General features: G+C 46.0%; 1 protein-coding gene and 1 pseudogene across 4 annotated transcripts in view; both read right to left on the bottom strand.

The window, feature by feature from the left end:
• Positions 1-616: 616 nt before the first annotated feature.
• LOC114035330 lies at positions 617-934 on the bottom strand (annotated as a pseudogene).
• Positions 935-6,148: 5,214 nt separating this feature from the next.
• The window catches only part of KCNIP2 (potassium voltage-gated channel interacting protein 2), a 36,147-nt gene continuing 24,045 nt past the window's right edge, over positions 6,149-18,250 (bottom strand). The window contains exons 2-9 of one of the 4 annotated variants that reach the window (XM_027851870.1): positions 11,510-11,647; positions 8,411-8,535; positions 7,992-8,061; positions 7,506-7,576; positions 7,267-7,374; positions 6,945-7,049; positions 6,650-6,712; positions 6,149-6,308 (exon numbers count right to left, since the gene is read on the bottom strand). In XM_027851870.1, the coding sequence (XP_027707671.1) occupies positions 6,261-6,308; positions 6,650-6,712; positions 6,945-7,049; positions 7,267-7,374; positions 7,506-7,576; positions 7,992-8,061; positions 8,411-8,535; positions 11,510-11,647 (728 nt within the window). In that variant the 3' untranslated portion in view covers positions 6,149-6,260. Of the gene's footprint in view, positions 6,309-6,649; positions 6,713-6,944; positions 7,050-7,266; positions 7,375-7,505; positions 7,577-7,991; positions 8,062-8,410; positions 8,563-11,509; positions 11,648-18,250 lie in introns of all 4 variants that reach the window. The other 3 variants (XM_027851869.1, XM_027851871.1, XM_027851872.1) reach the window with 3 other exon arrangements.

Below are 18,250 nucleotides of genomic sequence, written 5' to 3'. Positions count from 1 at the left end.
GGCTGTTTACCTCTCAGAAAACTAAGAAATTTAAATTGGAAATGCCTGCATTTGCTTAATCCCTTGCTTTTGAACATGCTGAGGCCTGTTGGTTAACAAATGGAATCTTGCACTTAGGGCAATGTTTTTCTCCCCAAAAATGCCACAGGTAAAAGTCATATGAAACTATTAAGTAGGCTTTCCCCATTATTTAATAAATTAATGAAGCTAGAATAAATCTTAAAAAAAAAAATAAAACAACCTTCCAGGATAGAGGTGGAGAAGATTGCCTTTGTTGGACTTGATCAACTCAATTGAATGCTAAGCCTAATCAAATCTTTTTAAAGAAATAGAAAAGTATACCTTGGTTGTGGCTAGAATTGTGGCCAAATACAGAAAATATAATAATACTCATTTAAATACAAGCCAACCTAATCTACATAATTCCTTTATTAGGAATGATGAACAAAATTTTTAAACAGCCAATCATGATCAAAGTTCTCTGGTTGATGAAACCAGTTCAAATACAGTGGAGTTCTGGTACATGTAAAAAAAAGAAAAGAAAATTTCATGAAGAGACATCTGTATTTTATAATAAATAAATAAAATAAATATAATTTTAAAATACCTTATCATATTATTCATTGGTGGCTTTTTAAAAATCTGCTGTCACGTCTGCCCTTTCTGACTTCTAAATGCTGAAGAAGATAAATTTTGTTCCAGGGATATATTTCTTGGGGGTTTGCAAATATACCATCAGTGTATCCTCTCCCCGGATTATGCTTTTGCTTTTGTTGACATCTGTGTAAAAGAATCCTGGAACCAGACGCACCAGTCTTTTGGCCAGAGAGTCCACTCAGATTAGGGCTTGTCTTGTGCTTCCCTCCCATTTCACTGTGTGGCACCGTACATACTTCTGAACAAAAATCTTATTGCCCTTTTCAACATCACCCATTGTGAATTCAGCTTGGTTCTTCCATGTGCAAAGAGGCTAGGATTGTCACCCAACTCCTACTCATTTTCTGCCATCAACGTCTTAAAGTCAACATGTCCAAAACTGAACTCATTATCTTTGCCTGAAAGGCATCCCCTCTTCCTGACTTCCCTATTACTGTTGAGGGTATCTCAGTCTCCGGTCATGCAGACTAACAACCTAAGTAAGTGTCATCCTCGACTTATCTCTCTCTCTCTCTCTCTCTCTCTCTCTCACACACACACACACACACACACACATACACACACACACACACGCACACACACACACATATCCCATAGCCAATCTGTTACCAAGTCCTCTTGATTTTACCTTCATAACATCCCTCCCATACCCTCCCTTCTCTCTTCGATCACTTCTACCATCCCTTTCCCTCATTTGGGGCTTCTTGAGCTACGGGTGACATGTAGGTCTGACCATGTTATTTACTTGCTTAGGAAATTCCACTGGCTCCCTATTCCATTTAGGACAAAAATACGGACTCCTCTATTTGGCACTGGAAGTCCTTCACAATCTAGCTCTAACTTGACTTTTGTGTTACTTCACTGACTCTTCAGTCCAATCAAGCTGATCTTGTGACCATCTCTTCTCTCCATACCTTTGCATGTCTGGAGAACACTCTCTCCTCCTATCTAAGAATCCCTACATTCCTTCAAAGCTCAATTCAATTCTCACCTCCTACATGAAGCATTTCACAGTTCCTCCAGCCAGCAGTGCTTCCTCCCCCAAATTACCCTTGTACACATCTAGCCTGGTTAGGGGTAGGAGGTGCTAGGCTTACAAGAGAACAAGCCATTTTCTTATCTCTTTGTGTGGGGGGCAACTCCTCCCTTCAGGTTTAACTTTCTCTTTAGTCACCACCCACAGTTCCACACCTTCTGCTGAAGAAAGGGTTCTTTAAACCTCTTTAGGGAAAGATGATGGGAAGAAAAGTTTCTTGAAGCCATGGCTTCAGAGGGGCTGACTCTGGCACACTTACTAAACCGCCTACCAGAAAACCGTGGATTCATCCTATGTCCAGGACAGTTCAGATTCATTTATTCTCCTTTGCTTTAGGGGAACTATAATAATACATATCAACAAAATATCTTTTGTTCAGTTGGAGTCCCCAGTATCCATTCCCATAAATTAGAGTTTATTCCTCTCTCTCCCTCTGGCCAATTTAATCCCTCAGTGAAATATGTATATACAATGAACAATATCTTAGAGAAACAATTTTCCTTTTTAAAACACAAGCCAAATACAGAAAGTAAACACATCCTTAAGGAAAGGAAGATTGGGAATATAGGCTTAGCCCAGAGCCGATGAAGTAAGGGTCTACGAAGTAGAAGTATGATTGATTGTGTTCTCAGCCAATGGGGTCAGCATTCTGAGCTGTGATCCATGTGGTCTGTTCCTAGCTGGGCAGCAGCCAACCCCTCAGTCCCTGGGGTAGTATCCTTTGTGTCTTCAGTTGAGCTGCTGAAGACCTCACTTAATCCCCTCAGGAAGCTTCTCAGTTCTCACTTTTGAAAACTTTAAACTTTCTTCCTCCTTTAGGAAGGGAAGTCTGTTCCTTTTCAATCCTGCTTATAACTCCTGTCATTCTTAGATTTCTATCGTGTCCTGCAGGCATCCATCTCAGCTGCCTTCTAACTCTTTAGGGAAATGGGGTGCTGCATGCCTTTTAAAGTATTCCCTCTTTACCTCTACCTTCACAGTTTCCTTTAAAGTTTATCTGAAAACGAGACCTTTCCTAATCTTCCAGTTGCTAGTTCCCATCCCTACCAATTGCCCTGTATTTTCTTTGCATATGTTTATATGTGGGCATTCTTTTGCCCTCATATAATATTAGCCCCTTGAGGGCAGATACAATTTGGTTTTTCTCTTTGCAACCCCAGTGCCTGGCATATTACTAGGTGCTTAATAAACTCATGCTGATTAATTTGATAGTCTGGGATTCTAGGCCTTCCACATGTGTCTGTTAGTTTTGCAGTTTGATCTCTTTTAAGACTATTTCACATACTCTTCGTTCTAGCCAAATGCAATCATAGAAACTCAGAGTCAGAAGTACTTGTAGAGGTCATTGAGTCCAGCTAGCACACCTGAATGTAAATACCCACTTCAACATCCCTGATGAATGGTCTTATAGCCTTTGCTGTGAAGAGCCCCTGTGGGGAGAGGGGAGGAACCCATCACTTCCCCAGCTCTGATTGGTCAAAGGTCTTCCTTACATCAAGCCTATATTTGTCTCTTTGTAACATTCTCCTCTTACTCCTGGTTCTGTCCTTTGGGGCTAAGAGGAACAAGTCTAATTTCTCTTCTCAAATGAGCCAACGTAAAAAAGGAATTTTTCAAACTATTGTAACTACCTTACAGGATTGTTGTAGGACTTAAATGTAAAAGCCCTTTGCAAACTTAAAAACTATATAAATGCCAATCATTGTTATTATGATTCTAAATGATATCTCTTCAAATGAAAATAGCTATTTTATCCTGCCCTAAGTCTTTTCTTTTCCAGGCTAGATCCCTGCAGTTTCTTCAGATGGTTCTCATATGACATGTACTTGAGGTTCTTCTTCAGTCTGGTTGCTCCAGATAAACTGGACGGGCTCCAATTTATCAATGTCTTTTCTAAAATATGATGCCCAGAGCCAAACATAATTCTCTAGATGTGGCCTGACAAGGTCAGAGTACAGTGGTATTCTCTCTTCCTTGGTCCTGGATGCTGTGCCTCTCTTAATGCATCTAAAAATTGCATTAGCTTTCTTGGTTGCCATACCAAATTGCTGACTCATGCAGAGCTTACAGTCCACTAAAACATCCAGATATTTTTCAGACAAACTCCTGTCTAGCTGCACCTCCCCCATCTTATACTTGTGAAATTGATTTGAATGCAAGTATAAATTTAATTTTATTAAAATCTAGCCTAGTGTTCTAGCTTTGGGTCATCTGCAAATGTGATAAACATGCCATTTTTACTTTATCCAACTCCTTAATAAAAATGGCAAAAATGAAACAAAACAGGGCCAAGTACAGATTCCTAGGGTTCTCCACTGGAGACCACTTTCCAAGCAACATTAAATGATTAGATTACTCTGTCCCTGCTTCCTCTTACTTACTTCTCAACCTCATAATCTTGACTTTCAACCTCATCACTCCTCTCTCAAAAGTTACTAGTGAATGGCTCGGTTAAATGGTATAAACAAGACATTATTGTACCTTTCTCCAGGAGTTCAGCAGAGAGCTCACTGTAGCCACCACATATACTCACTTCTCTGTGGACTACCCTTCCTTGCCCAGTCACCTCCCAGTAATGTCCTCTGCCTCTCCCTTTCCAGCCTTGTTCTACTCCCCCATTCAGATGGTTGTATATAAGAAAAAGCACAGTTATCTTAAAATAATAATCCAGTGTGCTTGTATTTTTATGTGTGTGTGTGTATCTATAAGTGCACGTGCTTGCGCGCACACACACGTCTGTCCTAGAGAATAAACTACTGGGGGAAGTAGAGTTATAGGGAGGGACACAGAGGAAAAGAGACCATGGGCTATGCATAGCCATTGTATTTTATTGGATTCTCTGGATTCCTTATTTTACAAAATATACACAAGAGTTGAAAATGCAAAGCAGTCATAACCAAGTCCTAGTTGGGGGAGGAAGGAGGTTATTATCCCCCCCATCCCCTCAGATCACCGCTGGCTGAGAGGGCAGAGCTACCCAGGACAAATTGAGATATTGTAGGAATGGAGTGGAGGCCCAGGGTGAAGAGACAGTGCTGGGATTGGGCTTGCAGAGCCCTTCCCACCTCTGTATCAGAAGGGAGAATGCCTGAAGAGTTGTGGGATGGGGAAAAACCCTTTCTGGGCAGATGGGATGGAGCAATAAGAGTTCTCTGCTGAGAACATCAGGGCTTTCTTGGCTTCTCCAGGGCTCAAGGGGTAAGGAGAGGTGCAGAGCTGGAGGGAGGAAGCAGCTGAGCTGTGCTGGAGAGGGGTAGACAGGCAGTAGTAATGAGGGCCCCATCTGACAATGCTCCATACATATTCCCCCCATGCACAAAGCATTTGGGCATCTCTGATCCTCTGACAGTGTTCATTCTGGGATCTCAGATTCTGTTTTGTTTTGTTTTGTTTTTGGTTAGGCAATGGGATTAATAAGTGACTTGCCCAGGGTCACACAGCTAGTAAGTGTTACATGTGTCTGAGGCTGTATTTGAAGTCAGGTCCTCCTGAATCCAGGGCCAGCACTCTATCCACTGCGCCGCCGAGCTGCCCCTTGGGATCTCAGATTCTGAAGGGCCTTGACTCTCTTCCCCAGTCTCTGGCAATTCTTCCCTAGGACTTAGGGAATGGTCTCACTAGTTGGTCTTGCTAAAATGTGTAAAACTGACAGGAGAGGATACATAAGAGGTGATAGGACCTCAGTGAACTCCTGCGTGGTAGTCATTCCTAGGCCTTTTTCCATCTGTAGTACTCTTACCCCTACACTCAACCACCATCATATACAGGGAAACATGGGGAAGAGGAAATGCTTGGAGGGTCCCAGGAGAGAATCAGGGCAGGCAACACAAGTATCTGGAATTCCAGGTTCCTGTCCAAGGGGGCTTATCTTTTCATGCAGATATACTATAAGATCTTGATTTCTCACCTCTTCTTTCCGGAAAGGCAGGGATCAGAGTTCCTATATGAGCCAAAGTATTCCCAGACTCAGATTCCCCAGACTCAGGAGCTGGGGACTGGGAGGCTTCTCCAGAGTCATTTTTAACTTTAACACTACAGAGGACCCTGATGAACTAGTTTAGATGCTGGCCTGTGGTTTAAGACTCCCCCTTGCTACTAGGATCTCTTAGAAGTTCTCTGAAAGTGCCCAGTGGGGAGGTCCCTGGGAGAATGGTTAGTTTGGGGAAGCACCATAGCAGGGGCTTTCTCAGATTCTATTATTTGGTGGAATGGGAATGTGGGATGCTGCTTTGTTCCTACTTCAAACCCTAAGGCGGGGGAATGGACTTTCAGCACATGGAGCAGACAGGGGGCCTGGGTAACTGTATGGGAGTCTTGGACACTTCCAAACACTACTTCAGGATTCTGTCCTGTTTCCCAGTCCCCACCCACCCCCACCCCCTTTTACCTCAGAACCCAGATACCCCAAAGGGGTCACAGTCTCCTAGCAACCCCTGTGGGTTGCCTGGGCCCCTGCAGACACAGGATGGAGGCTGGAGATAGACCTGGGAAAAGAAGAGCGAGGTCCATCTGGGCAGGGAGGCCCAGGAGCTTCCCCTAGCACATGACAACACCTCTCTGTATCAAGTTAGATGACGTTGTCAAAGAGCTGCATGGAACGCATGATGTTCTCATCCTAGGGGAAGAGAAGAAGACAGAAATATATGGAGAGAGTGAGAAGACAAAGAAGGAGATCACCACGGACACATGATGGGACAAAGATGTAGAAAGAGAGCGAGATAGGAAAAGTGGAGCCAGCGATCAGATCCAGACAGGGAGAGACAGAAACTGGTGGGGGGATGAGAGGGTAGAGAAGCTTGCATCCTGGCCCCACATTCTCTTCCCTCTTTTGCCCCTATCTAGGAAAAGGAGTTTGACCAACCCTGTACTTCCCCTTCAGGATCTCATTTAGAGATGGTGGAGTCACACCATCCCAGGGAGCCTGAGAGTTAGAGGAGGGGGATCTTAGGGCTGTACCTTCTGGCAGGACTCAATGAACTCTTCAATGGTCACCACACCATCCTTGTTTCTGTCCATCTTCTGTAAGGATATGTAAGCAGGATCAGTGCCAAGGTAGAGGCATGAGGATGGGGGGTAGGGAATGACATGGGTACAGAATGCCAGACCTCCATCATGTCAACTCCCTCTCCATTCTAGACTTGGTCCTCCTTTATCCCTCCACATCTGGTCTCTTTTACACTGATCCATGATACCTCAACATTCAACCCAATACTGTCAATCCACTCCCATGCCTATCATCTAACCCTTTCACCTGAAAGAAGCTCTCCACATGTTCCCTTGGTGCCTCCTCTCGAAGGGCAGGATATGTATACTTGCCCATCATGTCATAGATGGACTTCATGATGTCCAGCATTTCCTGGGGGAATGAGAAATTGAAGGCTCATCCTCAAGTCTTTCCTCCCAATCACTTTGATAATGCAGCGGGGCAGTATTCTATCTTATAGCCCTCTGCCCCTTTCCCCATTAATAGTCCCCCTTCTGCCCCCCCTCAGCTCTTTGATACTTCCACATTTCTCTGGTGTCTTTCATATTAATCCCTAACTTCCTAGTGATCTCCCTCTTGGGCCTCTTACCTCCTTGGTGATGAAGCCATCCTTGTTGAGGTCATATAGGTTGAAGGCCCAATTGAGCCGATCATCTATGGTTCCTCGAAGAATTACCGACAGACCAGCCACAAAATCCTGGGGTGGAGGTAGGCAGAAAAAGTTCAGGAGATCCCTTCTCTCCCACCCTGATTCTGCCCAAAGCTCTCTGAAGTTGGAGCACCAGGAATACCCCGACCCCTCCTCCCCCCACCACACACACACCTTACCTCGAAGCTGACAGAACCATCATGATTGGTGTCAAAGGCATTGAAGAGGAAGGTGGCATAAGTGCTGGAATCTGGGGGGGGGTGATTAGGAATTGTAAGCACACTCTCCACAGTGATGGACCTCATTGTCCCTAAATTCTTCTGGAACCTGCTCGTCCAGAACTCCCTCAGACAATAGCTTCCTCCAAATTCTACTTCTTCCATCACTCCCCTGAAAGTTCTCCCTGAAGCTCTTCAGTCGCTCCAGGGTTCCTCCAAGACACAACTAGCTCTCTCCAGCCTTCCTAATTTTCTCCAGATCCCCACCTCAGAGTCCACAGTGTCGCCTGCCCTAAAGGGTGTATGGGTCTTTGAGGACCAGGGAGATGGAAAAATGGACAGAAACCCCCCTAGCCACCCCTACCTATACCGGGAGGCACCTCCTAATCTAAGGGCTGCAGGCAGGGGGAAGGGAGGTCCCTTGAGAGTCAGGGCCAGCATTCTCACCTCCCTGAGGGAAGAACTGGGAGTAAATCTGCTTGAAATTCTCTTCGTTAACGATGCCGCTGGGGCATTCCTGAGACAGAGAGCACAAAGTTGAGGGCAGCCTGGGAGAGGGAGTGCAGGGCTCCATTTCCAGTCCTTCAGCCTCACAAAGGCCAAGGACTCCTGAAAGTCCCTCCCACTCGAGGCAGATGGAGAGAAGGACCAGGATTCCCTGCCCAGCTGCCCCGTCTCAGTACCATCTGGCCTCTGTCATCCTCTAACAACTCAAATTCTCGAGGCTAGGCCCTGCTAGCCCTCGCTCTAGTTTGTGAAGCCCCAGATTAAGCCCAACCCGTCCATCCCATCTAAGTAAACATTCGATTTCTTGAAACCCCACCTTCAGCCCATCAGACCCCGCCCCTAGCCCCGCCCACACTCACGTTCTTGAAGCCCCTGTATAGGACCTGCAACTCCTTTCGGGTGAACTTGGTCTGTTCCTGCAGCTGTTCCAGCCCCTCGGGCCGGTGACACACAGTGGACAATTCAAACTCATCCTCTACGCTATCTGCAGAGGTTGGGGGGACAGCGGCGCCTCAGGTCCGGTACTCCGAGGCATCCTCCCCATACCCTTTGAAGCCCTCCTCCCCAAATCTTCCCTCCTCCTTACCACAAGGAATCTTCCCTTCTCTCACTGGGAAGTGCCCAAGTCCCAGGGACAGAACTTTCTCCACATTCCCCAGAACACCCTCCCTCATAGGAAACCAAGGCATGGAGAAGAGGCTACAGTCCCCCACCCCAGTTCACTTGCTGCCATCTCTTCCTCATCTCCTACCTCATCTCCATCCCCATCCCTCTTTCCCTTTTCTTTTTCCTCTCTCTCTTCCTGTCTACCCCAGCCCTCTTTCTCACTACCAGCATCTCCCTTGACATCATCCCTAGCTCCCCTCATCCTCATTGTATCTATTCACCCCACCCATATGCATCTCAAGCTCATAATGTGCAGAAATAATTATTGTCCTCACCTCCCACTTCCAAGCCTTTCCATACTTTTTCCAATTTCTGTTGAGGGCACCACTATCCTTCTAGTCCCCCAAGTTCCCAACCCCAGAGTAATCCTAGATTCTTCACTCTCCTTCTCCTTCTATATCTACTCTGTTGCCAAGTTGTGTCCTATAGGGATTCCCTATTCTCCATTCCCATCTTCCCCATCCTCACCTCTATTCCTAGATCCATTTCCACCAGTTAGCCTCTCCACTCTCACTGAACCAATAACTTTTAAAAACCAGAGCCCAGTATCCCTTCCAGGCCCTCCCCAAGTAATTCCAACTTCAGATCCAAGGTTCCATTCCCCTGTATATGGCTCTGGACCCTCAAAGGATATATCTGTGACCCTTACTCTAAGTCCCTCCTTTCTCAGCTTTCCCTCCAACCCCCTCTCCAGCTCCACCCCCTGCTAGGATAGTGAGTCAGCTAGACCCTGAGAAATCTCCAGATCAGAAAAAAATACATCAAACAACTCACCTAACACATATAATAGAATTCAAAATACACATTACACATAAGACAGGACACATGTTGCTGACAGCACAGCACACAGATACCACAAACAAGCCCCAAAGACACTCAATCTGAGATAAATACCAAATAGAGAAACACAACACATCATAGGATGCATGCCTTTGCATGAGAGAAAGGCCAAACACATTGAACTGTTTTTGTGCCTAATACAGTACTTGGCACATCATTCTATAAAAGCTTGTTAATTAATACACCAGGAATCATAGAAACACAGGGACACTCAGTTAACCAGCACAGAGCCTAGCTTAATAAATGCTTGTTGGTTGTTTGATTTCCACTCTACTACTACCTCCCCAACCAGTGATCTTTTCTTAGTCTCCATCCTCCTGCAGCATTTCACACTATTGATCAGCCCTCCCTTCTGATTGCTTTCTTCTCCCTCAGCCTCAAAGGCAAGGTATCTTCCCATTGTCCCTTCTCTCTCTGGAACTGTTCCTCATTTGTCTCCGTCATTGGCTCTTCTTCCTGACCCTTGCTCCCTGAAGGTTTGTTATAGGCTCTGTTCCTTTTTTTCACTCTACATTCTCCACTAGCAACCTTATTCACTTCTACAACTTTGAATACCCCCTTTATGCAGGTCATCGCTGAATCTATATCTCTAGTCCTGACCCCTTTTGGAGCCACAGATCTTTAAAGCTGAATTCAAATGTCATCTTGTCCAAGAAGCTTTCTTCGATCCCCAGTAATTAAAGCCCTTCCCCTACCTCTACCCATTACCTTACATAGCACCTCTCCGATGTACTTGTCACACACTATTTTGTACAATAGGTATTAGTGTATGTGCTATCTCTTTCTATTAGACTGTAGCACCTTGATAGTAGAAACTAAGCTTTGTTTCAGCACCTAATTCAATACTTTATGCACAATAGCTGCTGAATTAATATTTGTTGGATTTCAGTTGAATCTGGATTAAATGCTGTAGCATGAGAGGGTCAGGAAGGAAAAAGAATTGATTCTAGCTGGAGAGGTTAAAGACACTATCCTGGAGTGGATGACATCTGAGCTGGGCCTTCAAGAAGGAGAATGATTCAATAAATGGACAAGAAAGAGGCCACAAGTCTATTTCAGGGATGGAAAGACCTCTGCATATGCACAAAAGTGGGAGAAGGCAGTCCTGGGTGGGAAGACAGGGTGGTGCAATGTGAGTGGCCCATAGAGTATATGAAAGGGAGTAGTGTTGTGCTCAGCACTCCATAGGGTGGGATACTCCAGTCCAACCCCCTCTATGCTGTGAAAAAAGGTGAAAAGGTTAAGTTGGTGCCAAATCGTGTTATGGCTCCCCATTAGATTATAAGCTGAAGGACAGGAATTGTGTATTGTCCGATGGCCCCCAGTGTTGAGCTCAGTGCTCTGAAGGCAGTAGATGCTTAATATTTGTTGAATTGAACCAGACGCGTATATACATGATGACATATGGAGAGGAACAGATACACACAGAGGGAACATATACACATGTGACTGTGGTTGGCATTGAGGGATACAGAAATAAATGGAATATGGTCCCTTCCCTGAAGGAGCCAATCAGACACTGATACAACATACCTAGAAGGACATATACACAAGGATTCAGCTATACAGGAACACACACACACACACACACACACATATACACAGATAGTCACACAAATAACAAGGAATCTAGACTCAGAGAAAGGGACATAGTTTCCCAGGCATACAAACCAGGGCACACAGCCAAAGGGGTGGATCACAAGGTTGCATTCAATACCACTGACATAGGCCTGATACATGCAGCTCTAGACACTGCCCCCACACTTTGTTTCATTTCTCTTTTTGCCCATCCTCAGCCCCACTGACTGCTCCCCAATACCAGGGTCTGGGTAAATGGAAGTGGGATGAGTTCGGTCAACCAAGGCAATGAGAAGGGCAGGGGAGGGATTGCCCACCTCTCCCCCAGGCCCCCATCATTGATCTCCCCTTCACACTCCAGCTGCCCACCCCACCCCCACTCCCCAGGACAGAAGGAGAGGAGGGTGGGCACTTGCTTTCGCTGACTGAGGGCAGGGCCTGGGGGCCACAGCACGGCAGCAGTTTGAGGAATCGCTGCTTCAGCGCTTTTTTAGTGGGCCTGGGTGGGTTCCCTGGGAAGAAAGAAGACCCCAAGGAAAGAAAGTTAACTCCCCTAGAACACACCAAGGTGGCCCAGTCCCCCTCCCTGCCACATACAAAGACTCAGAGACTCACAAGCAAGGGGAGGGACTGGGGAAGACACTGGCGCAGAAGGGAGGGGTCTAGGAGGGCTCAAGGATAAAGAGGAACTGTGGTGAAGATGAGGAGGCTGCAGGAAACTTGAGGGACATTCCAGGAGGAAGGGCTGGACTCAGATGATTTCACTGTAGTCTAACATTAAATGAGTGTCATGCAAACTGTATGCAAATATCATGCAAACCAGCATATGTTATTTGAAGTCAACAGCTCAGGCATTTTTAAAAAAATAAAGGGGCAGCAGCTCCAAAGACAAAACTTCACAGACTTGGAAAGGACCTTGGAGACCATCTAATTCAACCTCCATATTTTGGAAGAGTGAAGGTGAGGAGAAAGGGGAAAGGGGCATATGATAATGCATGATGCATTAAGGTGGGGAAGAATTTGGATAGACTTTGTCCCCCAAATTCCCTGGACCCCGTGAGGAAGGAGGTGTAAATACCCCTTCTAAATTCTTTCTATTTAATCACTTCCCTACCACTCACAGAAAGGATGGGATCACAGTAGGCACAGAGACAACTTTTCTCCAGCAGAAGTACACAGCTAAACTGTTTGCTATGAACACATAGTGTACACAGACATACAAACACCAAAAGACATGCATTCATTCAACAACATTTATTAAGTGTGCTACTATGAGCAAAGCACTATTCTAGGCACCAGGAGATACAAAGATTGCTAAAACCTGGTCTCTGCTCTCAAGGAGCCAGGCATACATTGATACACAGTGATAGACACATGATGTTAGATACACACAAACACATAATCACACACAGACAGTGACAGAGTGAAACATGGTAACATATAATGACAAAGACAATTACAACGATACAAGATGCCACACAGACATACAGTGAAAGATACATAGTGATATACACGGACACCCAGACGCCCAGAATGACGCACTCCTGAGGCACTGATCATCTGAACCCCTGTTTGGTCTTCATCATATACTGCTTTACAAAATCTGTTGCCTCTTTCCTTTGTGAGCACTGGCTCCCTAACCAGACCAGGAATGCCTCCAGAGCAGAGACTTTAGTCTCTCCTTCTTCTCTTTCTCCTTGTGGTTCCACAAGGACTAGGTGGGGGAGGAGTATAGAGGGAGGAAGAGGAGGAAGGAAGAGATACTCAGTGAATGTTTCTTGATCGTTCAGCTGTACAGGGACGCACGACTTTGTTGCCTGAAATATATGTTGATACACCTACAGTCACACACAGTCCCATAGACCAAGTCACAGATACAGTCAAACATGCCCAAATAGCCATACCCACCCACACAAGTAAAACACCCCCTCTATACCATATCCCAAACACACATGTGTGCAGGTACACAGTTATAGATATAGACACTTATGTATCAGGTCACAGTCATACAAAAAACCAGAAATACAGACTATAAACACAGTCACATACAATCACCCATCAAATTACAAAATAGTCATCTACTCCCACAGTCTCCTTATTCTTCAGGGATTAGACCAAGGCTTGATATCATCTCTGTTTCCCCTGCCCCTGTCATTGTCCCCTTTTTGGCTCCCACCCCCACCCCCAAGGGCAGAGGATCGATTGACTTGTCTGGCCTTCTGCCCAGGGCTCCATTAGCTGGGGCTCTGGTTTCCCCAATGCCAGATTGAGCCTGTGGTCTCCCTGCTGCCTTCCGGGAGTGAGGTGAGTGGGTTGGGGGAGGGGGGAGTAAGGAAGCAAGCCCTAAGCTCTCTGTCTCCTTATCCTTTCACATTAACTTATGGCCTCCGTTTTCCTTTCTGTTCTCTCTGGGAGTGGGTGTTTAGGTAAGACAGAGTGGAAGGATCTTGAAAGAGTGAAGGACCATCTCTAGCCTTTAAGATGCTTGGGTCCTTAATCCCACCCACAGATTTTCCTAACTTGGAGTCATACATCTCCTCAGCCAGCCCTGCCCACTTCATTTGAGTAATTTCTCTCCCCTGCTCTTCCTTTTCTTTATCTTTATTCTCATCACTGCTTTGGGCTCTAAGAGAGGAACAGAATTTGGTGCAGGGAGTTACTCAGAAGCCAACCTTTTTTATTCACTGCCTCTTTATTCTTTATTCATTGCCTTTATTCACTTGCCAGATAGCAAGACCCTTGATTCCAGCCTAAATAGTTGGCGTTGATATAGATTTCTAGGGGTGAAGATTGCCCAATTTCCCTGTTTCAGTATTTTGCCCCAGTCCCCTCCACTTGAATCTGTAAGTTCTCCTTTGTGTCTAGGTTTTATCCTTCCTGCTTCCATCCCATTTGCAGAAAGAGGGCAGGTAGGATAGGGCTGAACCCAATGATGGAATAGGGGCAAGGATTTTCATGAAAAGGGAGGGACAAGTTATGGCTCTTGCCATAACTCAATCTCCTAAATCTCAATCACTTCTCCCTTCCTCCCCAGAGCCACAGATGCCTTTGGGGAATTGATTTCCCATCCATCTTATGCCTTAGCCTTGAAGGTCACTACCTTTTGGGGGATGAGGTGTCCTAGGACTGGGAATGATAGAGGATGGACAGCTCCACCATGAAGTGCCCCCATGGAGATCAGGAGAGATCACAGGTTATCTAGACCTGAAAGGGACCAAAGAAGTCATCTAATCCAACTCCCTCCTTTCATTTTACAAATAAGGAAACTGAGGCACAGGGAGATTAAGTGACTTGCCCAAGAATAAGGTCACACAGGTAGTAAAAGTCAGAAGGGGGATGTGAACCCAGGTCCTCCAAGGTACCATTTTCCCTCTCCTCCCCATGTGAACCAGAGTTCAGAGCTTTTGCTTCCCTCCCTCTACTCATGTACTCAAATACGCCAAAGTCCATGGACATGCAATTTACACAATTCACTGTCAAAGCCATGGAATATAGGACTTGTGAAGTACAAATACAATTACAACAACACATAATTACACTCACAGTTACACACATAGTCACAGAAATCACACTTTCTAGACAAGCACAATCATACTCAGTTATATAGTAACACAATCTCTCCAATTCAGTGGTCTCTGATGAATCAACTCAAGCTCCCCTACTAAGGTTGGAATTGATTTCATCCTGCAGGAATCCCCTGACCATATTCCTTTTACTTTGTAGCCTCAGCCCTGTTCCCCCCCAAACCTTCAGGGTATCCCCCATATTCTTCCTCATATACCCCCAAGCAGATCTTCCCCATTAACTCCACACCACCCTCACTCTCCAGCTCATTCCTTGCCCCAAATTAGAGGGAAGGAGAGAGGTCTCTGGTTCACTGGTGGTGTTAACTAGTGTAGGGCACAACCACCCAACCCCTGCCTCCCCATCCCCCAACCCATCTCACCCTCCTGGCTCCCATTTGGACTCCTGGGTTACCTTCCAAGGAGACAGGCTCAAAAAGGCCAAACTGCTCCAGGACCTTGACAAAAAGGGCCAGGACCACAAGCACGGCCACCATCTCCAGCCCCTCTAGATTCATGGTGGGGGAAGTGGGGGCATGGCCCCTTTCCCCGAACCCCCCAGCTGATACCCCCTGCTTTGCCTGCCCTTGTCTACCCCTTTCTCCTCACACTCTCTCTCTCCCTCTCCCTGTGCCTCACCCTCCCACTGGCTTCTCTCCCCTCCCTCTCCTCCTTCCTCCCTCCGCCTTCCCCATCCCCCGCCCCCACCCCACCCCCTCTCCCAGCCTCCCAGCCTCAGCCTGGGCCTCTTCCTCTGCCGGGGGGAAGGTACTGTGGTATGGAGTGCTTTGGCCCAATCCAGTCAGCCAAGGGGAAGGTCAGTAAGTCAGCCCTGATCCCAGCCACTGTCCCCCTTTTTTTAGTGGGTGGCAATGAGATGGTAGGGAAGGGTCTTAGAGAAAGACAGGGCGGTGGTGGTGCGGAGACAGATAAAGGGATGAGGGAGTCAGATAGGGGATTGGGGGAAAATGAGCGATAGGCATAGAAAGGAAGATACACAGGGGTACAGAGGAATAGGAAACAGAGAAGATGGGGAATGGGAGGTGTGGGACAAACTGGATTAGAGATAGACAGAAGAATGGGGGAGACAAGCAGATGGGAATGAGAGCACTTGGAGGACAGACAGAGAGGGAGACTGCTGGGGATACAGACCAAGATAGATGGGGAGACAGACAGGGAAATGGGGAGAAAAATGAGGGGAATAGAGGTAGAGCAGGAGACTGATAGGTATAGTAGGGGCAATGGGAGGAGGGGCAATCAGGGCTAAGTGGGAGTGGCTACTCTTTGCTGTCTTTAGACGGAGGGCAAAGCAGGGACAGATAAGAGATAGAACTGGAGGTAAGAGATAGATTACATTCTGCTGTATGTAAAAGTACTCGTATTTGAATATGTACCAGTGACTGCTGATATGTATGTGTGTATATAATACTTGCTATATATGTATCCTAGATAATTGTATAGACATAAATATAAAATTTGCCTATGTCAGTATGGGCAGGTTTTTGTCTATGAGCGTCTTTGGGAATATGTGGAAAGAGGATATGTATATTTGTGTAGGTGGGGGAAAGGGGGAGTTCCTCGATAGAGGTAGTAATGAGGGGCTAAGTCAAGGCCTTTGGATCTGCTAATTATCCTGATTATACCTGTTTCCTCTAAGGCCTCAGTTTCCCCCTGGGTAGAAAAAGAAAGGCATCATTTCTCGCCTAGCTGTCTCTCTGGCAACAGCAATCAATGCTGCAGATAGCATGATAGCAGACTAGTAAGATTATTGGGGGTTCCTCTCCCTAGGCCTCCTCTGTGCCCTAAACCTGGGGACAGACATGAGGGAGCAGAGTCTGGTAGGGGTGCAGTTGAGTCTAGCAGTGACCACAATGCTTGGATCCCCAGGGTTTCTCTGGTCCTAGCTAATGAGATAAATAAAGAAACCTGAGCCCACCAGGATCATACCACGATGGCTTCCTCTGCCATTTCAAGACATAGTTTTTCTGATATCCCCTATCCCCCATATGTATATAATGGAGGTTATTAGATGGGAGGGTATTTTCATGGGGAGGGGATAGGAGGAGAGGGGGAGTCCAAGAAGGTAATGTCAATCATGAGATTTGGCATTGGGGTTATATTGGCTTGAGAGTTATAGCAAGTTTAGGACATGGCCCGGGTCAAGCCTTTTCCCTGGAAATATAACATAGGGGCCTACCCTAGTTTCTCCTCCACTGATGTGTCATGGTGCTGGGGAGAGCTAAGGGGCCAGAGTAAAGATCGTATCCTTTACTGGATCTCCCCGTGTGGGCTCTCTATGGGAGTGGAACAGGACCTGATGAGTGAATGTCAGGGTACAGGAGTGTGCTATTAACTCTTCCTATTTTGCTTTTGGGGTTTAACTGGGGGGAGGGGGCGGGTCACTGGGTTGAGGACTGGTAAAGGGGTGGGTATGGAATGAATAACCAGGCTTTCTGCCCAAGGGGCTGAAGCTCCAGGTACTGTAGTTCTGCACCAAAACCACTGGGGGTCACCCTCTTCCAACACAAGAGATCCCAGTCCCCAAATCCATTGTCTCATAGATGGAAGGGTTGGGGGGAGAGGAGTTTCCATCTCCCCACTTTACCTCCTTCCTCCCAGTTTTTGGGGGAAATTATATTTCAGATTGCATCAGCGGGGGAACGGAGTTACAGATATCCATGAAAGACTTACAGATTTAACCCTGTGGTGTGTCCCTGCAGTCCTTCTACCCAATGTACCAACAAGGGAGAGCCAGTTACCATCTCAGTCTAGCATTAGAGGCCATCCATAACCTGCCAGTACTTAGCCTTTCATTTCCACCTCTTTGTCCTCCCCAACATGACTCCTCCACACACTGAACCACAGAATCTCAGAGTGGGAAGGGATCTCAGAGGCTACCTAATTCAACTCATACTTGAATAAGAATCCACTCTACTAAGTGATTTTACATAGGACATAAAAGCTTGCAAAGCATTACATAAACATCATCCCATTTCATCCTAACAACTTGTGAGGAAGTGTCAGAGATATTTCTATTCCCATTTTACAGATGGTGAAAACTGAGACTTGGACAAATAAAGTCACAGGCTCAGCCTGGTCACAGAACTGCTAGGTGTCAGAGATGGGATTCAAATCTAGGTCTTTCCTGACCTCAGATCTGGTGCTCCTTTTACTATACCATGTTTGCTCCCAACTGACTCAACATATGGTCATCAGGCTTTTGTTTCAGGAAGAAGAAGCCATTATTCCAGAGGTGGCCCATTCCACTTTGGGATAACTGTGATTGTTCAGGCAGTCTTCCCTTATGTGAAGGATCTAAATCTGCCTCTTGATAACTTTCACCCATTGTTATTAGTTTTGCCCTCTGGAACCAACCAAGTAGCATGAGCCTAGTTCATTTTCCATGGGACAGTCTTTCAAATAGATATTAAGTCCTCTTGCCTTTTCTCTATTTCTAGTTTCTTCAAATGATTGCTATATAGCTGTATTGCCCTCTTCTGAATAGTCCCTGGCTTATCAATATCCTTCCCAAATTGTGCTGTCAAGAATTGA

This window comes from Vombatus ursinus, unplaced genomic scaffold (assembly GCF_900497805.2).
Source record: "Vombatus ursinus unplaced genomic scaffold, bare-nosed wombat genome assembly UNPS02009205.1, whole genome shotgun sequence".
NCBI classification, from domain to species: Eukaryota; Metazoa; Chordata; class Mammalia; order Diprotodontia; family Vombatidae; genus Vombatus; species Vombatus ursinus.
The sequence above is the reverse complement of the archived record's forward strand: the minus strand, read 5'-3'. Positions and strand labels throughout refer to the sequence as shown.